The sequence below is a fragment of the Paroedura picta genome, chromosome 3 (genome assembly GCF_049243985.1).
Source record: "Paroedura picta isolate Pp20150507F chromosome 3, Ppicta_v3.0, whole genome shotgun sequence".
NCBI classification, from domain to species: Eukaryota; Metazoa; Chordata; class Lepidosauria; order Squamata; family Gekkonidae; genus Paroedura; species Paroedura picta.
In genome coordinates, this window is record NC_135371.1 from 171,751,705 (window position 1) to 171,779,322 (window position 27,618).

The 27,618-nt window shown below is 46.3% G+C and overlaps 1 protein-coding gene across 15 annotated transcripts in view; it reads left to right on the plus strand.

Moving 5' to 3' along the window:
- The window catches only part of HUWE1 (HECT, UBA and WWE domain containing E3 ubiquitin protein ligase 1), a 118,806-nt gene that overhangs the window by 2,521 nt on the left and 88,667 nt on the right, over positions 1-27,618 (plus strand). For all 15 annotated transcript variants that reach the window (XM_077329573.1, XM_077329574.1, XM_077329575.1 and 12 more), the window contains exons 2-5: positions 744-887; positions 25,265-25,335; positions 26,372-26,470; positions 27,370-27,576. In XM_077329573.1, the coding sequence (XP_077185688.1) occupies positions 25,291-25,335; positions 26,372-26,470; positions 27,370-27,576 (351 nt within the window). In that variant the 5' untranslated portion in view covers positions 744-887; positions 25,265-25,290. The remainder of the gene's footprint in view (positions 1-743; positions 888-25,264; positions 25,336-26,371; positions 26,471-27,369; positions 27,577-27,618) is intronic.

The following is a 27,618-nucleotide window of genomic DNA, read 5'->3' on the forward strand; positions in this document are numbered from 1 at the left end:
AAGTATGCCACACAAGTTTTTATCATGGCTGGCATCTCCTTAGTCTTAAGTAGGAATAAATATCTGAGGAGAAATAAGTTGGACGTATTTGCTAGCATGGACCTAGTAAGTTAAGCCAGATAGACCCCCATGATTTGAGGCCAGATTGGTCAGCTAGTGTTTTCCCTTGACAGAGGAGACATGGCTATGTCTGCCTCTGAAAATATGCTTCCTGGTGATCTGCAATCCAAAGTTTTTTTAAAAACTCCTCAGGTAATTGAGGAATAGTACACAATACAAGGCAATAACTGGTCTGTGCTATTAATTCCTAAATCTTGCTTTTCATTAGTGTGGAAAACAAACCTAGGGTCTGTAAGTCTCTCTTATGCCATATTCAGTCCCTGCTGTGTAGCAAAACCATGTTAGAAATGGCAGAGTAATGTGCTGAATTTGCAGCATTTCTTAGTTCTGCCCTGCTTATGTCAGGCCAGAAGAATCTGGGCCATTTTACTTCTGAATCAGAATGCGTAAACAGAATTGTCCTCCCGTAATGCGACTGGGATGACAGGACGGGCCACTAATTAGTGAACTGAGCACATCCTTGATTGCTTTTCTAAGTCCTCCAAGGTTCCATTGGAGAGATTCTGCTTAAAAGGAGCTAGATTGCTGCATCGGCCTGAAGGCCTCTTCAAAAAATACCCGATAGATTCTCTGAGCTGCCGCATGCTTGAATTCCTGTACTAACCTGCGTGTTTTTGTTGCAGGCCCTAAAATAGTCTGATGTAAGTGGATTAGTGTCACTGAAGAACCAGGAGGTGTTACCCTTGGCTGGCTTGGGTGAGGCAAAGGTGCCAGAGCAGTGACTTGGATAGCAGACCAGGCCAAGTATGGATTGGCTGTGATTCCAGGTTAGTGCTGTTTCTCTGTTGTGATTTCCCCACCCCAAAAGGCACCCTCCAATAACTGTGGCTGCTGTGTAAGAAACTCCTCAGAGCCTGAACTGTGATAATCGGGGGTGGGTGGGGAAGGGCGTCTCTTTTCCATTAGTGGGCAATGAACTCCGGCATGAGAGAGTGATCATGTCTTCTTTTTGTTTTTGCTTAAATTTTTGTATAAGGACCATAGCCTTTTAAATAAAAAAAAACCCAACTTACATTGGAAAGCTTTTACTAGGAATCTCTTATCACACTGTGCCATAGGTAGGTAAGGTGGAGTTCTACCTCTCCCCTGTCTCTTTGAAAGCATAAGCCTAAGGAGGTGACATGCATGACACAGCCCAAGTTTTGCATCTACATCCCAGCATCCTGGACACGAGAATCTGCTTCCTCTCAGCATACTTGGATCTTGACTAAAGGCCTTGCAAAGGAGTTTCAGAGTCTGAAAGGCTCGATGGGTGTCTGGTTTAGATTAATTCTCTCCTGCTGTTGGTTGCCCTTTAACAAAATTAGTAAGCATGCCTGTGAATCTTAAGCGATTTCATAATATGAGAATATGTATGGAACTGTATTTTTAATGCTTTTATGGAATTTTATGGGCTATGTTTTTACTGTTGTAAGCCGCCTCAAGCTGACTTAGTCAAGGGATATAAATTACAAATAAATAAAGAACCTCATTATTTTCGGAAGCCAGCGGAGGGCGAATGCATTGCTAGGTGAAGAACAGTTGGCTTCCTGGGTCAAAGTCTGACGAGTTCATAAAAAATCATAGACCAGTCAGGGTGTCAACGGAAGCTCACAGGTGCTGTCTGGTGGTGTCCGTATCCTGTGGTTTGTCCCAGTGCCTGATATTTTGAGGCCTAGTGGGTCAAGATTCCATTTAGGTCAAGATTCCATTTAGTTCCCATGGTTAATAACAAATAATAAACACAGCAGTCTTCCATTATTTATTTATTTATTTATTTATTTGATTTCTATGAAATGAAAGACTGCATCTACTTATTGGGGGAGTTGCACCTTCTCCTTGATTGCAGTGTATTTTTACTGTTCACCAAAAGGCGCATTGCAATGAAAGGATATTTGTGCTTGTATTTATCCCTCCCCAACTAGCAGTCAATACAAAATTTGAGTCCAATGGCACCTTTAAGTCCAGAGTCTTATTCCAGGTGTGAACTTTTTTGTGCATACATTGGACTCAAATTTTGTTTTGCTACTCCAGACCAACATGGCTATCCACCTGAATCTAGGAGTCCAATAGCACCTTAAAGACTTAACAAAATTAGAAGTGGGGTATGATTTTGGTGACTTTACTGCTTTGGATACCAGAAGTGAGCATTGCCTCACAAAAGCTCATGATCTGCCACAAATTTAGTTAGTCTTTAAGGTGCTATTGGACTTCTGCACTTTTCTACTACAGAAAGACTAACACAGTCACCCAACTTGATCTTTCCCTAAGTAGGATATCTGTATTTAGCATGGGAAAGGTAAAATTTAAAATAAAAACATGCTTCATAAAACTGCAGGATTCCAATGGCTCTTGTAAGCATCTGATGGACACAACAACTTTAGCTTAATTAAGTGCTGGTAGGCCCACTGGACGATGAATCTCGTGCAAAGAAGAAACCTGGCTATTGAAGAGTGAATGATAGATATACAATTATGGTGTGTTGCATTGCATATGCATTGCTACTTTTTGCCAGCATTTGTCATTTGATAGCAAGAAATTAAGCTAAGTGAAACTGCCTGATGCTTAGACTCATAAGCCACAACTCCGCGCTTGTACTATAGTGATAAAAATTGACAGTAAAGGTTTACTGCAGGGGTAGTCAAACTGCGGCCCTCCAGATGTCCATGGACTACAATTCCCAAGCGTTTGCTGGCAAGGGCTCATGGGAATTGTAGTCCATGGACATCTGGAGGGCCGCAGTTTGACTACCCCTGGTTTACTATATGCCATTTTCTCTGGCTTAGAAGGACGCTGTGCTAGACGCCCGCATTCCTGACTGACGGTATAGAAGGCTAGCCAATGTGAAATTTAACCAGGCCCAATTAAAGGTGGATCATTTTGTTTGGTTGTATTGCTTCTGAGTGCTCAGAGCTTATACATTGCTCATTCTTCAGTGGGAAGGAAGGCCAGCTGCTTTGCAGGAGTCCAGCAGTAATCTTGCTTCCCGCCGCCGCCCCCACTGCATGGGAACAGACTGGATGTATTGCCTCATGGCTTTGTTCAGAGAATGTCTTAAGCCAGGGGTCCCCAATGTGGTGCCCATGGGCGCCGTGGTGCCCGCCAATAACTTTCCTGGTGCCCACTAAATGCTTTTAGAAAGTGGGCTTCTGACTGGCCACCTGAGAACCAACTGGCTAAGCAGATTAGAAGAATGTTGTTTCAGTGGTGGGTGCCACCACAGGCTTGGTTTGATTCTTCAGCTCCTCCTCTCCCCTGCACTTAAGAGTTTTTCGGAGCCTGCTGCGATAGACGTTTTGTGGTTGTGCCCACCACTCTCTGTGAGAATTCCCAGGTGCCTGCAGGCTCAAAAACATTGTGGTAGAAATATATCGTTTTCAAAATAATGATTTTATAGTTCTTTTTATAAAGTGATAGAAGTATATAATTCAGTGGTGGCCAAACTGTGGCTCTCCAAAAGTCCATGGACTGCAATTCCCATGAGCCCCTGCCAGAACCATGAGCCCCTTCCCCCTCTGATGTAATTATACTGTGGTAGCTGGAAATAAAGCTGGATATATTCCAGATGGGTTTTGAGTTTGTCACGGGGATGTATATTTCTCTATATCTGTGGCTGGCATTATCATACAAGGCCTCAAAATGTAACTTCTTAAAATTCATAGTGACAACTCTCTAGTACCTCTCTTTGTGGTGTGAGCAGATGTTAGTCATTTCTAACCTAGATGGTAAGATGCCAGGTTATTTTTGTAAAGTTTCCATTCCTGCTCACCTGGGGAGATTCAGATATTTACTGTTTACATACATGGAATCTGATCCTGCTCAAACACCGCCATTTCAGCTATACTAAACTGAGCCTCTTATGGCGCAGGGTGGTAAGGCAGCCGACATGCTGTCTGAAGCTCTGAACATAAGGCTGGGAGTTCGATCCCAGCAGCCGGCTCAAGGTTGACTCAGCCTTCCATCCTTCCGAGGTTGGTAAAATGAGTACCCAGCTTGCTGCTGGGGGGTAAAACGGTAATGACTGGGGAAGGCACTGGCAAACCACCCCGTATTGAGTCTGCCAAGAAAATGCCAGAGAACGTCACCCCAAGGGTCAGACATGACTCGATGCTTGCACAGGGGATACCTTTACCTTATGTCCTAAACTAGGAGCATGCTGTCCAGTTTTTAAGAGTATATGATGCAGAAAGCGTAGGCGTCTTGTTTCAAACATGGCACACCAAGTTGTCTGTATGTGCACATTGTAGCTAAGGCCTAGATGCCTTTTCTTCAGTTTTGAAGGGAATCGCTCATGCTGGATTTTCAGTGTTGGCTGGCAGAGAAAGGGCAAAGCAGGGAACCGGAGTTTTGTATGTGCCGTTAAGCACCTTTATAAATGCTCGCCTTCTGTCACCCCCACCGAGGAAGCTAATTTCGCTCTTTGCATGAGAGCATACGTATCCCAGTTCCTTTAAAAGCTGTATACATGACTGCTTTGCTCAGTAGACAAACCAAAGCTTGAGCCAGTTCTGCCTTCCGTCTCCAGGGCTCTTAATTTGATGTGTCATAATGGCGGTGTGGCTGAAACCTGATTTACTTGTTGACCAGGTTAACACATCTGGATGTGTTAGAGTGACTTGCCAGCCCACATCCAAATGCTCAAGTTTTTACTAGGTTTTGCTCCTAGTAAATCCCATCAGCCATAAGAGTGGCATCATAATTTCAGGATGACCACTGGGCAGAGTGATAAAGAAGGGAGCCCAGGCTATTGGAAGTAGCCTTTGTTACTTTTTAAATGGAGATTAGAACACAAAAGCACATTTTTATTGCTTTAGGATGCTTAGGGCTGATCCTGCGTTGAGCAGGGGGTTGGACTAGATGGCCTGTATGGCCCCTTCCAACTCTATGATTCTATGTTTGTGTTTCTAGTGAATGGATTGCAGGTGTAAAAAAGAAATCTTTGCGAAGCTGGTTAGTGCAGGCACTTTTAAGGGGTTATTCAGCAGGTGTGCCTACATATGAGTAATTCTCTTGTGCTGCCAAGTACAAGAGGGAGAGCAAAGCTGGTCTTTGCTTGTCCTGGTCTGCTGTCCACAGTTGTGCCTTGAGATGCTGCCTTTCAAGGCCGCTTCCCAACTCTTGCGATTTGAAGGTTGCAGTCATTGACAACCAAGGCTGAGGAAGCAACTTCCCCAGGTACCTGGTTTTCAGAAACCTAAGTTGTCTGTTTTGTGATCCTCCCCTCCCAATCCTAGCATACATTGGCTAATTAATCCAGCAGCCACCTACCCACACTGTGCAGGGGTTGGACTAGATGACCCTGGAGGTCCCTTCCAACTTTATGATTCTTTGTTTATCTGAGTGACTGCTTGTCTCCTTATGCCCCTCACAGGGCACTCCACTGTGCGGGAGCTAATAAGCCCTGGTCGGAGAGAAATACACCTGGCCTCAACCCGGGCCAGGACTTTTTCGTTCCTGGCCCTTACCTCATGGAATAAGCTCCCAGGAGAGCTGAGGGCCCTGACGGAACAGTTAAAGAGTTCCACAGGGCCTGTAAAATGGAGCTCTTCTGCCAGGTTTTTAGTTGAGGCCAGGATTAAGATTGAGGGACATCCTCGGGCTTTGCTGTTCCATCTAGGAACTTCCCTTGAGGGTTTGGCTGTTTTCTTGTTGGGCTGTGTGGTTTTATGGGGTAAAGTTTTATTGTGTTTTGATGTATGATGTAACCCGCCTCAAGTCGTTCGAGAGAGGCAGGCTAAGAATCAAAGCAAGCCAGAAAGCTGAGCATCTCCTGCCTGTGAATAGTGCTGCTTTGTTAAACATTATTTAGCTAAGTCAAGTAATGTTCCTTAAATGTTTACTCCTCGCCACTTTGTGACTTGTGGAGACTAGAGTAGTGTGTTTGGTAGAAAACGGGAACCCTCTACTTTACTACAGTATCGCTTTGTTCTGTTTATAGAATCATAGAGTTGGAGAGGGCCATACAGGATGCAGGATCAGCCTCAAGCATCCAGGATAAGGATCTGTCCAGCCACTGTTTGAAGATTTCCAGGGTGGGGGAGCTCCCCACCTCCTTAGGCAGTCAGTTCCACTGCTGAAATACTCTCTAATTTCCCCCCCCCCCCCGATATCTAACCTATGCTATTTTCCATGTAGTTTAAACCCATTACTGCAGGTCTTTTCCTCTCAGTAAGCAATAACTTTCTGGTTTGAACTAGAATCCCCTTCCACTGATTGGCTAGAGAAGGAACCAGGTCAAATTTGATTTTGTTTGCTTCATTCGTACCCCACCCAGTGGGGACTCGCTGCAGTTTACAGCACTCTTCCTCATCTCCATCTTATCCTCACAACAACCCTGACAGGTAGGTTAGGCAGAGAGCGAGTGACTCACCCAAGGTCACCCAGGAAATCTCCCTGGTAGAGTGAATCCCAGATCTTAGTCTGACTGCTATAGTGTACTGTCAGACTCGCTTCTGACTCATCAGAGCCAGGGTCGTAAAAGGAATATTTGGGCTTAGGTCAGAGATCCCACTATAGAACTTTTCTCTGTCGGCACATTTAGGTAAGGTAAAATGGGTTAACCCTATCCATGCCCCTCTGAGCTCTTCAGTGAAAGGTCTTATAACCCTAAATCAGGGGTAGTCAAACTGTGGCCCTCCAGATGTCCGTGGACTATAATTCCCATGAGCCTGTGCCCTAAATGATGATAGGGCATCGGATTTTGTCTAACTGTGATTCCAGTAAGTATCTTCATAAGTAGATGTGGAGGACACCTATCCTTTGGCAATGCAGTCCGGCAACTGAAACTTAGCAGTGAGAACACGAGAAGCCGCGTTGGCTCAGGCCAATGGCCCATCCAGTCCAACAGTCTGTGTCACAGAGTGACCAAAACCCAGGGGGCTGTCGGGAGGTTCAGCAGCAGAGCTAGAGCTCCAGAAGCCCTCCCACTGCTGACACCCCCCCACACACAAACACTTGAAATGCGGAGCACCATTGCCCAAGCTACCGTGCTCCATCTAGACCAGTGGTCCTCAACCTTCCTAATGGCTCAACCCTTTAATACAGTTCCTCGTGTTGTGGTGACCCCCAGCCCTAAAATTACGCCAGTGTTCTTTCACAGAAATTAAACCGAAACTGACCCATGGCATGAAGATCCATTGTTCATGATTGTATATAAATTGGTTTTTTTTCCCGGGCTTTTCTCAGTTCTGCCTCTTGTCCCACCATACTGATCTCTTTTCCGCTGCTCCAGACAGACACCTGCAGGAGGAGCGGCGTGGTGGCGCCCCCGGCCTAGCTGCTCACCCCGTGAAAGGGTTATTCGACCCCCCCAAGGGGTCCCGACCGCCAGGCTGAGAACCACTGATCTAGACATTGCGGCTAATAGATACCGATGGTCGTCTGCTCCACATGTCACTCCAATCCCCTCTTGATGCTGTCTGTGCTTGAAACTGCCACCACTTCCTGCGGCAGTGAATTCCATGTGTTAATTAATCTTTGGATGAAGCAAATACGTATTGTGTGGTTAGCCCCTGAGTTCATGTTGGCTGAAATTCTGACTGTTAGTCATACTGTTTTAATCCTTCTCTGTGACTTCTGAAATTTGCTAATTGGATACCTGTTAAGCACTGGGAAATGCCGTACTTTCGGGATGAATTGCCAGTGTGTTCTTGAAATACTTTGAGAGGCTTGCAGGAATGCTGCGGATGGAGACGTCTAGCCAGCTAATTTTTTTTCAGGTTGTGTATTTCTGCTTCCCCTAATTTTTTGTTTAAGGCTTTGCAGTCCTCCTTTACTTTTCTTGGCGGGGAGAGGGGGGGGCAGGGGACAGAAAGACAGCAAAACCTCGCCCAAAGAAACAGATAAGTAAACAATGCTGAGTGAACAAGCTTAGTTAATTTCTCCAGCTCTAAATATTCAGTGAGCCAATATGTATTAAAACATGTAGATCGAACGATATGGCAAAGTGTTTTGATCTAAATATTTGTCATAATGTCTATTGGCTTATTGACAACTTAGCATTTGAGAAACTATTAATGTACTGAGCTGCTTTTTAATGTTCTGTGTTGCTTATTTTTGGAATGTATTTCATGGTTCAAGCAGGTAGCCATGTTGGTCTGAAGCAGCAGCTCAAAGTTTGAGTCCATTGGCACCTTTAAGACCCACCAGGTATAAGCATCCCTCTTCACACATAAATCTTATTCCTCAGAATTGAACCTTGTTGGTCTTAAAGGTGCCCCTGGACTCAAACTTTGTTTGGTTTCATTGTTGTTGTCATTATTAAAGAGTAGCGTTACTTTGGTTTCTTGTACGTTTTTGAATCTTGTTCACTCAATGTTTTTCGGGCCCCTAATATTTTTCTAGTCAGGGCTATGGTCTTCCCAGTTGCAATGTATGGCTGCGAAAGTTGGACCATAAGGAAAGCCGAGCGTCAAAGAATTGAGGCTTTTGAACTCTGGTGCTGGAGAAGACTCTTACGAGTCCCTTGGACTGCAAGGCGAACAAACCGGTCAGTCCTAGAGGAGATCAGCCCTGACTGCTCCTTAGAAGGCCAGATCCTGGAGATGAAACTCAAATACTTTGGCCACCTCATGAGAAGGAAGGACTCCCTGGAGAAGAGCCTATTGCTGGGAGCGATCGAGGGCAAAAGAAGGGGACGACAGAGAATGAGGTGGCTGGATGGAGTCACTGAAGCAGTCGGTGCAAACTTAAATGGACTCCGGGGAATGGTAGAGGACAGGAAGGCCTGGAGGATTGGGTTGTGATGGGTCGGACACGACTTTGCAACTAACAACAACAAAATTTTTCTGTGGATTTGCTGGCTTTTTTTGTTTTTGTAGGTCTTTTTAGTGGTTAACATATGCTAAGAAACTTATTAACAAGTAAATGCAGGATACAGAAATAGCAGAGAAATAGTTTATGCCCGTCACAAGTCTACATATTCTTGAATATGTATGAACTGTGTCCATCTACTCAGAGTTTCTACTACTACTTCAAAAGTAGTAGTAGAAAAAGTAGAAGATTTCTGCTTATCTGTAGGCTGTTCTTTGCTATATTTATTTATTATATTTATATTCTGCCCTCCCCGAAGGCTCTGGGCAGTTTGCATGAAACAAACAATACAGGTAACTCCATTTATAGTAATAATAACAAGGTGATAACAATAACATTAAAGAACGGTGGAAACTGCAAAGAGCATCGTAATTGACCCACTGTATGTTGGTTATACTGGAATAGAAAACTGAAGGCTTTAGGCAGTAAGTCCAGTTCAGACTTGGATGTAAACTTTTCCCCATGGCTGAGTGGCTTGGCTTTTAGACATGGCTTCCTGTAGCAACTTACAGTAGAGGTCAGCACCTTACAGAGAGAAAAAGCTACGGATGAACTGTGCAATGGGAGAAATTGTAAACAGGGAAGACCTGAATTTGGACATTGCAAACAAACCAGTTTCTAGGACAAGCTGAAGCTTGGTTTCTAATCATGTTCCCTCTCTTCTCCCCATGAAATTCCCTTTGTGTATAGAATGGAGATTGAAGACTGCGATGTTTAGAAAACCTTTCGTCTTCATCTCTGTGTGTTGCAGCTCCTAAAATCCAGGTGCTTTGAATTGGAATTTATTTTTTTTGAACTCTCAGGCTACGGTGAAATCATTTTGCATACCAATTTATGGATCATAAAGTCCAATTACTTGAAATGCCTGACGAGAAACATCACACCAAAATTAAGGTTAGGTCAAAGATGTGGTAAACAAGGAAGTCTTCAATTTCAACTTTACCCTCCAAGGAGAGGGAGCATGCAAACCTAACAATAGATTCCAGACTAAGAAGCTCTTGTTTGTGATTACCTGAATTGCTGAGAACGCGATCAAACAGATTTTCGTTGGGAGAGAGCTGCTTGTCAGCAGGGCCTGGAAAATGAGGTGAGGATTTTGGCATTCGTTAAATCTAGAGTTCTCATATCAGAACTGGGGAACTGCAAGAAGTCTCCCGAGAGCTTAAATATGGGGCCTCTTTTGTGGACAGGGTTCACTAGAATTCAGGAGCAGAGCACAAGTTTTGAATTGAAGGAATCTCTTCCTGCATTAACTTTAGAGAAAGCAAACCACATAACATACTCATGTAGTATAATTAATGTGTGGTTTGAAGTGGACTGAGTGTCAATTAACGATTTTGTAGAATAAGTATTGTGTTTCCTCAGATACATCAAAGGCTGGGTTTGTGGAGCCATTCCTGCTACTGTAGGGACCCCCATTCCTATATTGGTAGAAATATACTCATTAGATACTCTAAAGGTAAAGGTATCCCCTGTGCAAGCACCGAGTCATGTCTGACCCTTGGGGTGACGCCCTCCAGCGTTTTCATGGCAGACTCAATATAGGGTGGTTTGCCAGTGCCTTCCCCAGTCATGACCGTTTACCCCCCAGCAGCAAGCTGGGTACTCATTTTACCGACCTCGGAAGGATGGAAGGCTGAGTCAACCTTGAGCCGGCTGCTGGGATCGAACTCCCAACCTCATGGGCAAAGCTTTTAGGCGGCTGCCTTACCACTCTGCGCCACAAGAGGCTCTTGTTTGTGATTACCTGAATTGCTGAGAACACGATCAAACAGATTTTAGATACTCTAGAGCTGTCTTAATGTAGTGGTTAAGAGTGGCGGCCTGTAATCTGGAGAACCGGGTTTGATTCCCCACTTCTTCTCCCCACATGCAGCCAGCTGGGTGACCTTGGACTAGTCACAGTTCTCTTAGAGCTGTTCTCGGAGAGCAGTTCTCCCAATAATTCCCTCCTGTCTCCCCACCAATCTCACAGGGTGTCTGTTGTGGGGAAAGGAAGGAAAGATGATTGCAAGTTGCTTTGGAACTCCTTCAGGTAGTGAAGAGTGGGGTATAAAAACCAACTCTTCTGGTTATACTTTGTCTTCCAAATGTTTTACTGGGGAATTTTAATTTTCTGTGGGAGCTCATCAAAGTCTTCTCAGAGATGGTCAATACAGATGCCTGTATTCCCCTGCTGGATGAAGCAGTGGGGAGGGCTTTAGGTGTATTCTGAGTCAGGCTTTTATGTTCATGCTGGTCAGCAGCTGCATGCACAGTCCCAGGCTGGGCAGGGCCCTGCTTATACATTCATGTGGCTGTCCAGAGAAGGAGTTACAGCCAGAGATCCATCAGCTGAAGGCGCTGATAGCCACAGCTCTTTCCTTCGAGGGGAGAGGCCGAAGGGAGTGATTTCTCCTCTGACTTGCTGTAGCCCACCTACTCCTGTGGCTGTTTACTCCATGCGGGTCCTGTGACTCCAGGAATCGCTTTTCCCGGAGTCAGAAATAGCTGCTGGCGGGGAGGGGAGGGGAAAGCAGAGAAGACTTGCAGTCCTTGCACAATAGAACGTGCTGCTTCAGATGCACAGGGGGAACACAAGTCCATCGGCCTGTTTACATGCACAGCAGAAAGACAGACAGGGTGTTACAAGGGGTGGTTAATCTGGAACAAGGTCCAATCCGTAGATCCAGTTCACTCCAGGTGGTTGAGAGATAAGTTCTTTTAGATGGGCAAAATGTTGCCTAGTGCAGGATCAGAAAAGAGAAAGATGCCATAGGAGGGTTAGGTATGCAGCTAAAGTAATTTACATCTGTAAGGAGTCAAGATAAGCCAGGTATTGGCCCCCAGGTATTGGCCCCCAAAGATCCCTGTGAAGCCCTGTGGCTTGTATTGTCTTGAATTTGTTAACTAATTCCGTTCCAGTAGTTTCACATTGAAGCCTCCCTTTGAAGTTCCTTTGTGAGAAAATAGTGCCTTAATGCTTTGCGCAAAGATCCCCAGGTGGTTCTGCCAGCAAAGTCTGTGATCCAGAAGTGTGCACTGATTTCTCACTGTCTTTGTATGTTGTAACCTAAGAAGCCAACACTCCCCCCCCCCCCCCCCGGTTTTAAATGTTTGTCACCAGCTTTTACCTGTGATGCTGCTTGAGCCAAGCAGCTGACGATGCCTTTAAGAGAGTTCTGGGTAAAGAAACTTAATCTCGTTTTTGTGTGTGGAGTGTTGATGCTGCGACAGATTTCTCAAGATGATGATGTTGTTTCTGTAGCTGTGAGCACAATATGAGTCACAAACTGCAAAGGGGTGGGGGGAGGCCTGGAAGTCCCTTCACTCGTAGACGTCTGCCTTGCCGTTTGGGCTTTGGTGCCTGTCAGTTATTTATAGGGGGGTTTGATGTGTTGTGCTCCTGCAATGAAATGCAAACTCTAAATTAAATTGTTCCAATGACTAAGCAGGTGCGTTGCAGGCCTCACAGGAGTCTGAGAGGGAAATCTTGCAAGATGAGCTGCGTTCTTCAGTGAACATTTGCGTGCTTACAGCAAAGACAGCTCTGGAGTATCTCGTGCTCATGAGCAGCTTTGACCCTTCAAAGCCTCACCCGCTTGTCTTTGACGGCTGCCTTGAGCTGATTCAAGCATCTAAGAAAAAGCGTGTCTTTGAGCATTTAATCCAGTAAAAGTTCATCAGGCGCAGGGCTTGTGTGCCTGTTTCTTTACACTAGGGCAGGCGTAGTCAACCTGTGGTCCTCCAGATGTTCATGGACTATAATTTCCATGAGCCCCTGCCAGCATTTGCTGGTTTAAGGTCATTTAGGGCAGGGTTAGTCAATCTGTGGTCCTCCAGATATCCATGGACTACAATTCCATTCCGTTTGCTGGCAAGGGCTCGTGGGAATTGTAGTCCATGAACATCTGGAGGACCACAGGTTGACTACCCTTGCACTAAGGGGACCCAGCGTGGGTGCTGTGGCACCCACCAGTACCTTTCCTGGCCTGATGAATATGGCCAGGTGGGGCTTTTTGGCCGACAGGGTCATTGCAGAGTTTTTATAAGTGCTTAATCAGCAGCTGCCGTCACAGCACTAGGATCTTCACTGCGTTACTCTGTGTGTGTATATAAGAATTAAAAAAAAATCTTTTCCAAAAAGGCATCCTATTAAACAGAGCATCTCCCAAAAAGTTAGAGTTTTATATATAACCTTAGTCCCTGACATTTTCTGGTTGGCTCTGCCTTCCATGGCAGCCATTTTTCTGGTTGGCTCCACCTCCTGGAGCAGCCATTTTTATGATTGTGCCCACCACCCTGTATCAGACATCTAGAGGTGCTTGCAGAATTGGAAAAGGTGGGGGACTCCTGCTCTACACTCGATGGAAAATTATCATATCTGATATGATATTTTGCATATCTTACTATCCTCCTTTCCCCTAATTTCTGCAGGGAGTTGGGAATATTCAGTGTGACATCCGCCACTGGGAAGCCCAAGTTGTGCAGTCCCAGGGGGATTTGAAATGCTGTTGTGTTTTGTGTAACTGAAGTACCAGGCTCAGGAGTGGAATGTGAACTTTACCCAGCAAATATAGCGGTTGCCAGGTGAAACTCTCATTTTAAGACTGGATGCTGAGGGAAAAACCCAATTTCAACTATGGCAGAGGTGTCGAAACTGTGGCTCTCCAGATTTCTGTGGACCACATCTACCTTAACCCCTACCAGCATGCTCGCAATAATTGTAGTCCGTGGACATCTGGAGAGCCACAGTTTGGCTGTCCCTGCACTACGGTATGGCAACTGAGATCCATCGTCTCTGGAATATGAATTTTACTTCATTGACCGACAAAATGCAAAGCACATCTACTTGAGGGGAAAGCTGGAGCTTTGAAGCACGTGTTTTGACTTACAAGCAGCCTCCAGACCCCAGCATCCTGGGCAGCAGGATTGGTCCAGATCTCTGCCAGTCACGTGGCACATAGAGAGAGGCCCCTCTCTGCACAGTTACGGTCTGTGCGACAAACTTGCCAGAAGAGTATTGGTTCGCTGAAGCTTGAGCATGGAAGCTCCCCACTCAATAGTCCTGAGCATTTCGCATGTCACCAGCAGGCCCGATGGAGTCTTGCTCGTCATGTCCTGGGATGCCGCATTTGTGCCGAGGAGGGCAAGTTCATGCAGTGGCATGCAGACCATTACAGAGAATTCGCTGACTGCAGTCTTTGTCTGCTTGGAGGGCAGCCAGCTAAGGTGACAGTTGCTTGCATCCACTTCAGCAATATCTGCATTGGGCTTACCATGTATGATCTCAAGAATCCCCCCACCAAGGTGGCTAAACTGTGCCTGACAGGCCGAAATTGAGTCCCGGAGGCGTGATTTATCTTCCGTTTCTGCGTGGGATTTGTCCAGCGTCGGGGTCAGGTTGGCAAATCCCTCCACGTGCGCTCCATATTGATTTCTTCACGGAAGGCCAGTTATTTCGTTCTCGCGAGCAGGCATTTGACACCGGCTTGTCGAATCGAGTTATTAAAACACCGGCCTCTTCCAGTCCTACCTTTTCAAATCAGACGTGCGGAATATTTGGCACAGGGAACTAAATTGCACCCGCTGTCACTGAACAGCAAAAAGAGGAACCCATATCCCGTGGAGTGCAGTTTTTTCCTGTTTTCGTGGTCTTTGGGGCAGAAGAGAAGACGTTACCTGCGGTAGATTCCTCCTGGATCAGAAGACCCGATGATTTGTGCTGGGGTTGAGGAGTTCTGCCATAGATTAAATAGCTGTCATGAAGGGGACTCAGGAGTCAGCCAGTAGAAATCTCCTGTAAGTGATATTGATGTGCAGCCCCTGTGACAGAATGCATTCGGCTAAGCTGCCGATTTGTCTGGCCTGGATGCCTCAGGCGTGATTTATGGGTGTCTTCACCTAGATTTGTTAGCCTGGGATGGAGAGAGAATTGGAAACCAGGGCAAACAGGCCTATCCGAGGCTGCTTCGGTGAAGCCGCAGAAGACTTGCCTGTCGTCCTCGTTGATGGTGCGTTGATTTGTGAAAGCTGTGGTCGCTCTTTTCATGCTCCCAGAACTGGGAGGCAATGTTTAAATGTGGGTCCTTTGTTGGTCTGAACAAAAGGAGTCGGGGTCAGTCTGTTGGATTACATGGCGGTCTCCGAATTTGCATTGATCTGCCAAGGTTACTGTGATTTGAATGGGTTTAGCTGTTATTTTCATGTTGGGGAGATGAGCAGTTGCACCCATGAATTTGTGTTGCTACAAGGCCTGTCATGATGGTCTTGGGAATGCTGAAGCGTTAAGCTAGTTTTTGTCAAATGGTCTTTTAGAGGTTTTCAAAATAGACCAGTAGAGCAGCTTGATAGGATACATTAATTCAGTTCTGTAGAGCAGTGGTCCCCAACCCCTGGTCTGGGGACCAGTACCGATCTGTGGATCAGTTGGTACCAGGCGCAGCTCCTCCTCGTCCTCCTCCCTGGCTGCTGCCTGGGGGGCTGTCCTGCCACTCTGCCGCTGGCTCTCCTTTGGTGCTCTCCAGCGGCCACCATGGCTGGGGCTCCCTCTCGGTGAGGCACTGCGCAGCTGCTTGCTGGCAGCGCCCCCCCCCAGCAGGTGGCAGGAAGTCAGGGGCGCCAACAGGAAAGCAAGCAGAGCAGGGACACAGGCAGTGGCGGCGTCCCTCGGCAAAATCTCACCAATACACCGTGGAGATCTCACATCTGGCCTGAACTTCAACAACTCAACTGGCTTCCAATTGGATTCTGGATCAGGCTTAAGGTTTTGGTTCTTACCTTCAAGGCCATACGCGGTCTGGGCCCAGTGTACCTGAGAAACCATGTCTCCGCCTATACCCCCAGAAGAGCATTACACTCTGCCAATGCCAACTGGGTAGTGATCCCTGGCCCCAAAGAAGTACGTCGGTCTTCAACGAGGGCCAGAACTTTTTCTGTCCTGGCCCCCACCTGGTGGAACAATCTCCCTGAAGAGATCAGGGCCCTGTCCGAACCCCCAAAATTCCGCAGGGCCTGCAAAAGGGAGCTCCTCCACCAGCCATTTGCCTGAGACCTTTAACAGATCCCCCTCAGACATCCCCTCCATGGCCTGAACCAGTCTGTCCTCTTGGGGGCCTTGGCTAGGTTCCGTTCCTGTTGTATTGCTTATGATCACTGAAATTGCGTTATTGGATTGTTGTTGTTGTATTTGTTTATGTTAAGTACTAATTCGTTCCATGTATCCCCCATGTTTGTACATGTATCCCCCATGTATGTAAACTGCCCTGAGCCATATGGAAGGGTGGTATAGAACTCAAACAAACAAATAATAAAAGACTACCCTCCCCCCCACCACCTCCCCACCTCAGTAAAATTGTTAAGTGTTGACCGGTATCCGATGATGAAAAGGTTGGGGACCATGCTGTAGTGGACTGATTTTTTTTGGGGGGGGATGCCAGTTTTGCCAGTTTCCTCCTCTCACCACGGACAATCCAGTTCACCACCCTGCTGTTCCTTCGGGGGCATTTAGGGCAGCCCCAGTGGGGATGGTCAGAAAATTCCATTGCGCAAATTCCTGCCAGATCTGTAAACCGTGGCTTGGCCCATCAAACAAAGTCGGTTTGGCCCATCAAACAACGATTCATTGCTGCTTGCCTGCCCCTCTCCCTGGAAAGCTTGATGGCACACTTTTCTCACTGTTTAAGCCCTCCGTCAGACAGGGCTTTGATCCACAAACAACATCTGAGATCCCAAGCAGGGTTACAATGTCCTGTTCAGTATTAAGAACATAACATAGTGCACAGAGCTTTAAACTGTTTCCTAATGTTGATTGCCTCAACTTCCCCTCATAGTCGTAATTGTTTTTGGCCTTTTTTTTTTCTTGGCAGTGTACTTTTTTTTTTTGACAAGCTCATTCGTTAAAACACGCATCTTGCTGATTCCGGTGGTCTTGGGCGGTCTTGCCCTTGGGCTGAGGGAGAATCACAAGTGTTCTCCGGTCGTACCCCGTGGGGTGCTGCTCTCTGTGGCGACTCTTGCTTTTCTCTTGCCCAAACACATCGAAAGCTTTGTTCCTTCAGAGAGGAAATGAAGATGGAAATGCAAAAATTTAATTCTTGCATGTCTTCTGGTAATTGGACTGAGACTGCAGGTTGCCTGGGAGAAAACATCTTTTCTGAAAAGCAGTCATAGAACACGAAAGCCACTGTACGTTTTTTTTTTTTTTGGGGGGGGGAGGATTAGGTTTTCTGAAAGCGGATACCTCTTGGATGATGTTGTATTCAGGTGTGCTGGGAAGGCACTTTATTTAGTCATCCCTCCTTTCTGAAGCTCATAACAGGTAGGTCAGTGGGCCTGGGACCTCAACATTTTCATAGAATCATAGAGTTGAAAGGGGCCATACAGGCCATCTAGTCCAACCCCCTGCTCAACGCAGGATCAGCTCTAAGCATCCTAAAGCATCCAAGACAAGTGTGTATCCAACCTTTGCTTGAAGAGTGCCAGTGAGGGGGAGCTCACCACCTCCTTAGGCAGCCTATTCCACTGCTGAACTACTCTGACTGTGAACATTTTTTTCCTGATATCTAGCCTATATCGTTGTACTTGAAGTTTAAACCCATTACTGCGTGTCCTCTCCTCTGCAGCCAGCAGAAACAGCATCCTGCCCTCCTCCAAGTGACAACCTTTCAAATACTTAAAGAGGGCTATCATGTCCCCTCTCAACCTCCTTTTCTCCAGGCTGAACATTCCCAAGTCCCTCAACCTATCTTCATAGGGTTTGGTCCCTTGGCCCCAGATCATCTTTGTCGCTCTCCTCTGTACCCTTTCAATTTTATCTGCGTCCTTCTTGAAGCGAGGCCTCCAGAACTGCACACAGTACTCCAGGCACATTTTAACAGAAGGCTGAAACGTGATCTCAGTATTTACACCGCGTGATGAAAAAAAGCCCAGATGCCAACTAAAGGCTGAAAAGCAGCCGATTGAACATTTTGCTTGGCTTGAGCCTACCGTGGATCTCTTGTAATGAGGGCCTTGAGGCTGCCTCAGTCGTTAGAGGTGTCTTTCTGGTGTTCAGGTGTTTTTCAGCATGACGTAGATTTTCCTGCTTGCAGCAACAAAAGTCATTTTTAGGATATGAACAGCTGCTGAAATTCCCTGCAGAAAATGACAGAAAGCTGATGGCATGCAGTGGACCTCTGGGGTAGTGTGGCTGCAGTCCTGTTAGTCATAACCGACTAACTAACAGAGCTGACAGAGCTAAAACAGTTCCACAGGGCCTGCAAAAGGGAGCTCTTCCACCAGGCATTTGGTTGAGACCAGGTGACCTGCAACATCTACAGGGCCCCTGCTCACTCCCTCCCAAGAAATCCACCCATACGTTCTGCTCTGGACCTGTTTGCATCGTTATACTCTGTTTCCTCTGATATAGTTTAATGTTATTGTGAAAAGCCGAGTCCCATGTACTGTTTTCTGCGTTCTGGGAAAACCGCCCTGAGGCTCAGGAGGGTGGCATATAAATTAAATAAATAAATAACACGCTTCTGGGGTTGTGCCTGCCTTTGCCCGAGAGAATCTTTGCCAAAACAGGAAATCAATTCAATGGGTGTTCTCTCTGTTAATCTCCTCGAGCCTCAATTTAATGCTGCAACAGGAAGCGACACAAGGAAAGAAGTTTAGCCTGGTTATGAGATGGATGCAGGTAGATAGGAGATTTGGGAGCAGTGCCCTGAAGGGGATGTTTGGGAACTTAGGCTAGGAGAAAAGCCAATGAATCCTGTAGTTCATGGGTAGTCAACCTGTGGTCCTCCAGATGTCCATGGACTACAATTCCCATGAGCCCCTGCCAGCATTGATTTTTTTTTTTTTGCACCGTTTGACCCAGAGTTTGTATGCACCTGTAGGGGCTTCTCAGTAATCTTAGGAGGCTCTTGGTCTGTGCCACAGCCCAGGAATTCATACTGATTTTTTGGCCTCAGCCTGACACCTCACTAACATTCCCTTTCAGCTGCCAACCTGAGGACCCACGCTAGGTTCTCTGCCAGAGTGTTGTGGGGGAATGTTGTGGTTGGTTCTTAAAAAGTCAAAGACTACAGGCTTAATTTAGAGGTACAAAGTGAGTGTTTGTGCTAGGGACCTGGCTTTTCGCAAAATTTGAAAGGGCTGGAGGAGAGAAATCTAGCTCTGCAAAATAGCTTCCTTTTTTTTTGTACCTTTGCCTCTAAGGTTCCCATTTTGAGTGTAAAAAACGTCTCAGGACTTAACTATTCCTGCAGAACCGAATTATCACAAAGCATATTAAAGAAATAACACTTGTATAGTGTTTTGGCTGGCCATCTCAGAGCAATATGTAGATATTTCTTCTGCAGCTTTCTTCTGCCCTTCTCATTTATCCTTACTGTTTCCTCACCCAAGTCCCATTTCTTAACAACACCCATTTCCCAGTTAGTCGCTTCATTACGGATTAGCTCTTTGCCAGCATCCTCATGATGAAGCGAACATTGGAGTGAGGTATGGGTCTCGCTGAGGGTTCTCGTGTGCCTGGATTTCTTGCCTCCGCTGAGAGCAAGGCAGCGGCTAGTCCCACTTGATGACTGCGGGTACAGAAGCACAAACAAGCTCTGTGACTTGGTAAAGACAGTCGATTCTCGCATTAATCGGAGAATGTCACTGACCATTGCAGGAGGCAGGAAGTTCTCCATCAGTGGCTCATTCTGTGCACATTGGATAATGACTGTTAGAAGTTGATTGTCCCGTTTCACGCAGGAAAACCCAGCCATAAAAGCAAATTGGAAGTGCACCAGTCTCCCGTTTTATCCTCACAACAACCCTGTGAGGTCGGTTAGGCGGAGTGTGCGACTTGCAGAAGGTCACAAGCAAGCTTCTGTGGCAGAATGGGGATTCGAACCTGAGTCTCCTAGAGCCTGTTCTTGAAGCCAATCATTACACTCGGTTTCACTTCTTCTAATATTGTGTGTGTGTGAAATGACTCTGTCTCTTCAGACTATATTTAAGAGAGGTGCATGTTCCTTTTTCATGTTTAGGGCAGCATGAGATGGCTTAAGAGTGACCCTGAAGTCTGAAAGCTGCGTTGCATTATGGGATTTATAGTCCATGGTCTGCAGCAGATGGAACCATGGGCTCCTCTCTGGGGCCCAAGGAATGTGGGGCTTAAATTCTGACCCCAGTGCATTAAAATAAAAACAGCAAGGGAGGGGGGGGGATGACAGCCCTGGGATAAGGCACTAGTTAGTAGATCGCACAAGGTGTTTTATGCATTAACACAGCCTGATTAAGCCCCATGGCAACTAAATTCGTAGCAGATCTTTCCACAAGACTTGACTTGGCACATGGATGAAAATGCTTGTCATCCCTCTGGCTCACTGGGGGCTGCAGCTGACTTGGGTGGTGCATTGTGGGGATTTGCTGGGTCCGTGGCCAAGAAAAACACACGTTTGGGCATAAGACAGAAGGAGACGTTGGCCAGGCAAGAGCCGGTTCTGGTGCACCGTCATCTCGAGGGTAGGGTCCGAACACTTTGGTTCACGGAAGTCTGAACAGTTTATAACCGTTTCATTGCTGAGCTGGTATCCTTTCTTTCCTCCTGTGCCTCTGGCTGCCTTGCAGGTTGTTCAGCGCAGCAGGGATTGCTACAGCCAGACTCCTCTGTGCGGTCTAATTTCACGTTCAGTTTCTATCGGGAAAGCACCGGCGAAGCCCAAGAGAAACCGATGGCCTTAACAATTTTGAAATGAATGGATTTTAAGTTTTCAGTTCTTTTATGTCCAAATCTAGATGTGTATTAAAATAAAATCTGAGTCAAATGTCATGCACTAAAACTGCATCCTGGGCCTATATGATAACCTTGACAAATAATGTTGGATAAAAATTTGTTCTGTAACTGGGGGATGACTTTTCTGCGTTCTGAGGTCAAGCATTAAGTATGGCGCCAGAGGGCTTTCACTGAATTATTGGCTGTATGTGTTGGGGGTTAAGAACTAAGAAATCCCTCAATGCGGTGGGATCTAGCACTTTTCACTAAGAAATGCGACTCTAGGACATTCTCCCAGTGCAGGGAGACATCTCCCCAGATTTTCAGGAACTACAATTACCATGAGCCACTGCCAGGCAATGCTGGCAGGGGCTAATGGGAATTGTAGTCCATGGTAATCTGGAGAGCCACAGTTTGGCTCTCCTTGTCCTAGGGGTAGCCAGCCAGTGCAACCTGTGGGAATGGGATGGGGTTGCTGGTCCTTGCTTTTTAAAGCTGCTTAGACCAGGGCTAGTCAAACTGCGGCCCTCCAGATGCTGGCAGGGGCTTCTGGGAATTGTGGTCCATGGACATCTGGAGGGCCGCAGTTTGACTACCCCTGGCTTAGACCTTCAGCTTCTTGCTTTGACTGTAAATGCATACAGAGGTAATTTTACATTTGTCTTGATCTCTGTACTAGTAACTCTTCCTATAAAGATTTGCACGAATTGTTGCGATACATTATTGGGCTATGTGCCATGCGTTTAAACAGTCACATTTAAGAAATTTGAATGTGCCTTCTTATAATTTTCCCATGAAGATTTGCACAAATTGTTACGATACATTATTGGACAATGTGCCCTGCGCTTTAAATACTCACATTTAAGAAATTTGAATGTGCCTTCTAATTTTAAAGGCTGTCTTTACTTGCCAAGCCGGTCTGTCTGGGAAATACCAAACTCTTGAGTTGTACCATTTCAGTGCTGGTTTAATGCTTTCTGTGTGAACAACCTTGCAGTGTGCCCTTCCCAGCTAGGAAGTGAGTAATTCTCTAAATGGGCTGGCTGTTTCATGCAAACAGGTAAGAGATGCCGTGTTGTATAAGCACAGCCACCTGTAATTAGATCCAGGCGGGTAGCTGTGTGGATCTGAAGCAGCAGAATAATGCTTGGGTCCATCAGCACCTTTATTCATCCATAATGTTAGCCACTTTGCCGTCTCAGTTGTACTACCAGGAGGTTTCCCTATATAACAGCCGAGACGGTTTGTTTGGCTTAAAAGAAGGAAGTGGTAGTTTGCGTGAGAGGTAAATATAACCAGCATGCTTAAGAACTGGGGACTATAGGTGGGAAGGAAGGAAGACCCCCCTCCTCCTGTAAGTTGTGCAAGACTTCATTTTGTTGTATGTCGTTTGACCACTTGATGGTGCCAGAAGTCTCCTCTGCAGGGCATGGAAGAAAGAAAGCACATAACAAACCCTTTGCATCAGGCTTGCGGGTGACACACAGCAATGGGCATTTTGGTGTCCGTTGTAGTCCACCTCTATGCTACTTGGTGACTGGTCTGTCCTCCTCTGGTGCAGGTGGCTAGCATGAAAGTAACTGGGCTGCTCTGCCAGCAGGAAACTCCTCTTCTGTTCTGCCCAGTTGCTTTGCTTATTTTGTGCCTTGTGCAAGGAGTCATGTCCAAATCCTGGCTGGTGCTGTTCAGGAAATGAGGGCGGGCTGCTCCCTTACAGGTATAGGGCAGAGTCTTTGAAGCTCGTCAGATGAGCAGGTAGCTGACACTGAAGTCATGGGAACGAGGGATTACGAGGCTGTTTTGTTCTGCTTGGAGCTGGGAGCAGTGTTGAAGGCCGTCAAGCAGCTAGGATCAGGAGGGGCCAAGTATGAGAGGTTAGAGGACACCGGAACCCTGTAGAAAGTGATCAAAATAACAGAGCACCGGATGTTGGTGATGTCTCTCCAAGGTGCTAGTCCCTTCTAACCATCTCTTGTAGATATTACAGGCATAAGCAGAGCCCTTACTGTGAATCCTGCATTTGGTGTTGCCTGGCTCTTCTGCTTCAGCAGAGATAGGTGAGCTGGCACTCCACCAGAGCTGGGGCCTACCCGGCTGAATAAACCCTGTGGTCGGGGGAATCAGGCTGTTTCAGGGGCGGAATGGAGTCTTCTGTGTTTTGTGCATCATTTTGAATACTGTTGAAATGGTGGCACGTGATCTGCTTTTAAAATATGAAGGACGTCTTTCGAGCGAGAGGCTCTTCCGGCTATCTGCAGTAAATGCTAAAATACCAAAATGTGGCATCATGTGCAGTTAGGGATGCCAGCTTCCAGGTAGGACCCGAGGATCCCCTGGAATTAAAGCTCATCTCCAGAGTGCAGGGATCAGTTTCTTTGGAGGTGAGGAGGAGGACTCTGTGGCCTTGGACCCCACTGAGCTCCTTGCCCTCCCCAGGCTCCAATCTCAAACTACCTGGAGTTTTCCAATCTCGATCTGCCCAATCCACTGCTGGTGATCAGGAGGGTCTGATTTGGGTTCTGTATAGTGGCAGGCCACGTGGTTAACAACCACTGACCAGATCAAGTTGTGTTGCAAGTTTCAACCCATTAAAAAAAAATACTGTACAGTCCTTTGTCTCATAAAGTGGTCAGGGCTGATAAGGACATAGGCTTTGGGTACCACGCACCTCTTGGAATGTGATACTGGCATTCTTGAAGTTTTGCAAAATTTCTTTGTAAAGCACTATGCAAGCGTGTTAGGCAGAATGACAAGTTCAGCACTCTCACACGTGCCAAGAATGTTTAATTGTATTGGGGGGGGGGTTAGGATTTATTTTAATGTGGTTTTAATTTGTCTTTATGTAACCCGCCTCGAGTCTTCAGAGAGTGGCGGGATAAAAATCTAATCTAAATAATAACTTGTTTGGTTCAGAAGCCAAAGACTTGACCTGGACAAACTCAGTCATGTGTAAAGTGTTGTAGGTCCAGGAGGGATATCAGCATATGGTTACTTACTCCAAAGCACACATTACTCCAAAGCCCACATATTAGCAGTGACAGGAGAGGGCTCTGGGGGGTGTTGGCAGACAAGTGGTTCAGAAGCTGAGCTGGGTAAGTGGGCAACCCAAAACGCCCAGTGGGGCATCTCTTCCCTTGGGTTTTGGCCACTGTGTAACACCCGAGAGTTGGACTGGATGGGCCACTGGTATGATCCAAAAAGACTTCTCTTACATTCTAATGAGCAGGACGCGCGGATTTAAGAAGTACTGAATTGGGGGAGAGGGGAGGACAAGCTGGCTTTGAACTCTGAGAATATCACTGCTGCTTTTCTGGGTTTTATGTTTCGTGGTGATGATGATGATCATGATGACGAAGCCCGAGTGGTGGAGTCCAGGGCAAGAAGATATCTCAGATTTGCACCCTATTACTTTACTAGCTGCTCTAATCTAAAGCGCTTGGTTTCCAATTGGCCTTAAATTTTTGTTAGTGGAAATGTCAGTATTGTAGCAAAATACACCATTCCCACGGGCAAGCGCTGGGTTTTGTCTGCGCGTCTTATTCCGCATTTATAGCCCCGGCAAGCCTGATCTCATCAGATCTTGGAAGCTAAGCAGGATCACCCCTGTCCAGTATTTAATAGGAAACCTTCGAGGAGCACTTGGGCCATGAAGCAGAGCCAGGCATGAATGTCTCTTTCCTGTCTGTCAAACCATCCGAGGATCTTTTGGCTCTACTACATACATGGGGGGGAACTCAAAAGTTGAGCTGAACAATAAAAAGATAATGTAAAACTTGTTAATTATTATAGTGCACAGTTAAAAACAGAATAAAAACATCTTAAAAACTATACCGAACTAACAACACATAGGACCAAACGCATTTCGACCCTTCCGGGTCTTCCTCAGTGGTCAAAATTATAATAATACACCATATAGCACTCTCTATAATGTGTAGCTGAATGGTTGCGTGGGGACTGTAACTTATGGCTCCAATCAATATGTATAAATTATATCCTTTTTGGAGACCAATTCCTATGTTATGTCCCTAAAGTCACCACTCTTCTCTATCATTAAGTTCTGTACTCAGAGTGTATTTTCATGTGCGTCAGAAAAAGCTCCTTTTTTGGGTTAGCAATCTACTACATACATGCCATACAATAAGAAAAAAAATAGTAGCCTGTCTCCCTGATTTGCGGCACAGCAGCCATGGCCACGATGCATAAACAAGCTGCATTGATATCTGTGGGTCAGAAATTTTTCCCCAGGGAAAATATAGTATTGGGAATTTTTCTGGAAAACTTTCTGCCCCGCATCAGGGGATACAGTAATAATGTCAAAGATGGGCAGAAAAGACAGGGGCTTACAAGGCCAGAAGGGACAGTGCAGAAGGTTTTAAGATGTGTTGGTGCCTACATTTCCTGTTTAAAAGCTCTGGTGGGACAGTGGAGCTTGGCATAAAGACGTATAGGTTTTGAGCATGCGCAGCCATGTTCTTGGTTCTAGTCCGTGCCACGATTATCCAAGGCTGTTCCCAGTACATGTAAGTTATCAGCTGTTCAGATTGCCCTCATTGAAACCCGTCTTCTGCTAAAATATCACTGAAATATTGTCATTGACATTTTTCTCTCTTTTGATTCAACCTGCAGTGTCAGAAAGTGGGAAATTAATAAAAATGAAAGTGGACCGAACTAAGCTGAAGAAAACGCCTACCGAGGCAGTGAGTATCGTCTCTTTGTTACCTTGAGTGTCGCAGTGTGCGACTTGAAAGAAACGTGCAAAATTACCCATGCTATAAATCTTTTTCCACGGTTGCAGTTCAGGGTGCAGTTCACTTTGCTTGAATTTTGTATTCTGTGTTGCTTTGGGGCTCTCTGGCCTTTAGTCCAGAGGTAGTCAAACTGTGGTCCTCCAGATGTCCATGGACTACAGTTCCCATGAGCCCCTGTCAGCGTTTGCTGGCAGGGGCTCATGGAAACTGTAGTCCATGGACATCTGGAGGACCACAGGTTTGACTATTCCTGCTTTAGTCTACAATGCCAGTTGTACGTTCCATAGCAGGAAGCCATGGAATGAGGGGGGGTCTCCGTGAGCAAGGAATGAAGTGACCTTCTACTAAGACGGCTGGGAACGTTGAACCTATAATTACAGAAATTGATTTCCAGTATAGATAATTGCTTCTCTGGCAAGGGACTTCAAAGGGAATTGATCAAAGCTTTGGTCAGGGTCCTGGATCATGTTTGATTCCAAAGAGCCTCTTAATTGTGCTGGATGGCCTTGTAGGTAGCTCTGTTGCATCCTGTGAATTATCCCAGGAAACCTTTTTCTGAACGAGTTCATATCTGGGGCTTCAAAAGCTGTGCTGTGGGGTGGTTGAACACACACAAAGCTGCCTTATACTGAATCAGAGCACTGTTCTATGGGCATTGGTCAGTATTTTCTACTCTGATTGGCAGCAGCTCTCCTGGAGCTCTTTCACATCACCCCCTACTTGATCCTTTAACTGGAGATGCTGGGGATTGAACTCTTCTGCCTGCCGAGCAGCGGCCCTGCCACTAAACCATGGCCCCTTCCTGGTAGTAGTGAAAAACCAGGGGATTGAGAACGGTTTCATGCCTTGTGCAGGATAAAGCCCTAGCAAGCTGCTGCTGGGTTGTGTGTGAGAAGCCCTTTGTCTTGCATGCCGGAATGTTCTTTACCTTGCAGCAATAAGTGTGTCCCTTAACGCCATCCCTCGATTTTTCCTCCCCCCTAAGCCTGCAGATTGCAGAGCCTTGATTGACAAACTCAAGGTTTGTAATGATGAGCAGTTGCTGCTGGAACTTCAACAGATCAAAACATGGAACATCGGGAAGGTACGTGAGACCAGTAGGTAGAAGGGGAGAGGGGCAGCAGGAGGCATCAAGGGCTTTTAAGGAGATGGCCATCATAGCCTTGCTCTTGGATTTGTGGGGAGAGAACGAAACCTGTTAACTTTTTGGAGGTTTTGAGCCAGCGCAGCAGGAGCTGCCTTATACAGGACATTTTATTTATTATCCGATTTCTGTATCTGCCCCTGTTGGCACAGCTACCTCGGAGCGGTTTACAACGATTCACCTAAACAGCGCACTACAGTAGTAACAATAAAACAATTTTAAGGTTTAAAAAGACCCATTGGGGTCAGGATTGTGTACTCAGACTGTCGGTGGCTCTCCAGGGTCTCAGTTAGAGGCCTTTCACCTCTCCTTCCTGGTTCTTTTAAGTGGCTATGCCAAGGATTGGACTTGGGGCCGTCTGCACGCCAAGCACATGATCTGCCACTGAACTAGGGTCCCACTCCAGCTTGTTTGCCCTGTGATAAAATGTAAACGGGGGTGCAGGCTTCGGATATACCTTGTCCCAGTAGGTTTAGACTTTAAAGTAACAGTTCTCTTTAAAGCAAGGGTGGCCAAACTGTGACTCTCCAAAGGAATTGTAGCCCTTTGAAAGTGGATGGAAACCGATTGGGCTTTTGCCCAGCAAGGCTTCCGATGGGCCGTTGGAAATTTGATTGACTGTTCAGATGTTTTTGAAAGTCGCTTTGGCAGCAGCTGCCACAGCAGCACACAAAATATTTCGTGTGTGACTGAAAGTAGCAGCCTTTGTGTGTCTGCCTCCATCTCCTGTGGCTGCACCCACTATGCCGGGTCAGAATTCTAGAGGTGTCCACAGGCTCACAAAGGACAGTAGGTCTTCTTCTGCCCCCTTGAAATAATAGACTTCCCCTTCTTTTCAGTGTGAACTGTACCACTGGGTGGACCTGCTAGACAGATTCGATGGCATCTTGGCAGATGCTGGGCAGACGGTGGAGAACATGTCATGGATGCTGCTGTGCGACCGGCCAGAGAGAGAGCAGCTGAAATCCCTGCTTTTGTCAGTGCTGAACTTCACTGCCCTTCTCATAGAATACAGCTTTTCTCGCCACCTGTACAGCTCTATCGAGGTACTGAGCTATCCAGCAAGGGTTCTGTGATGGGTGTCTGGG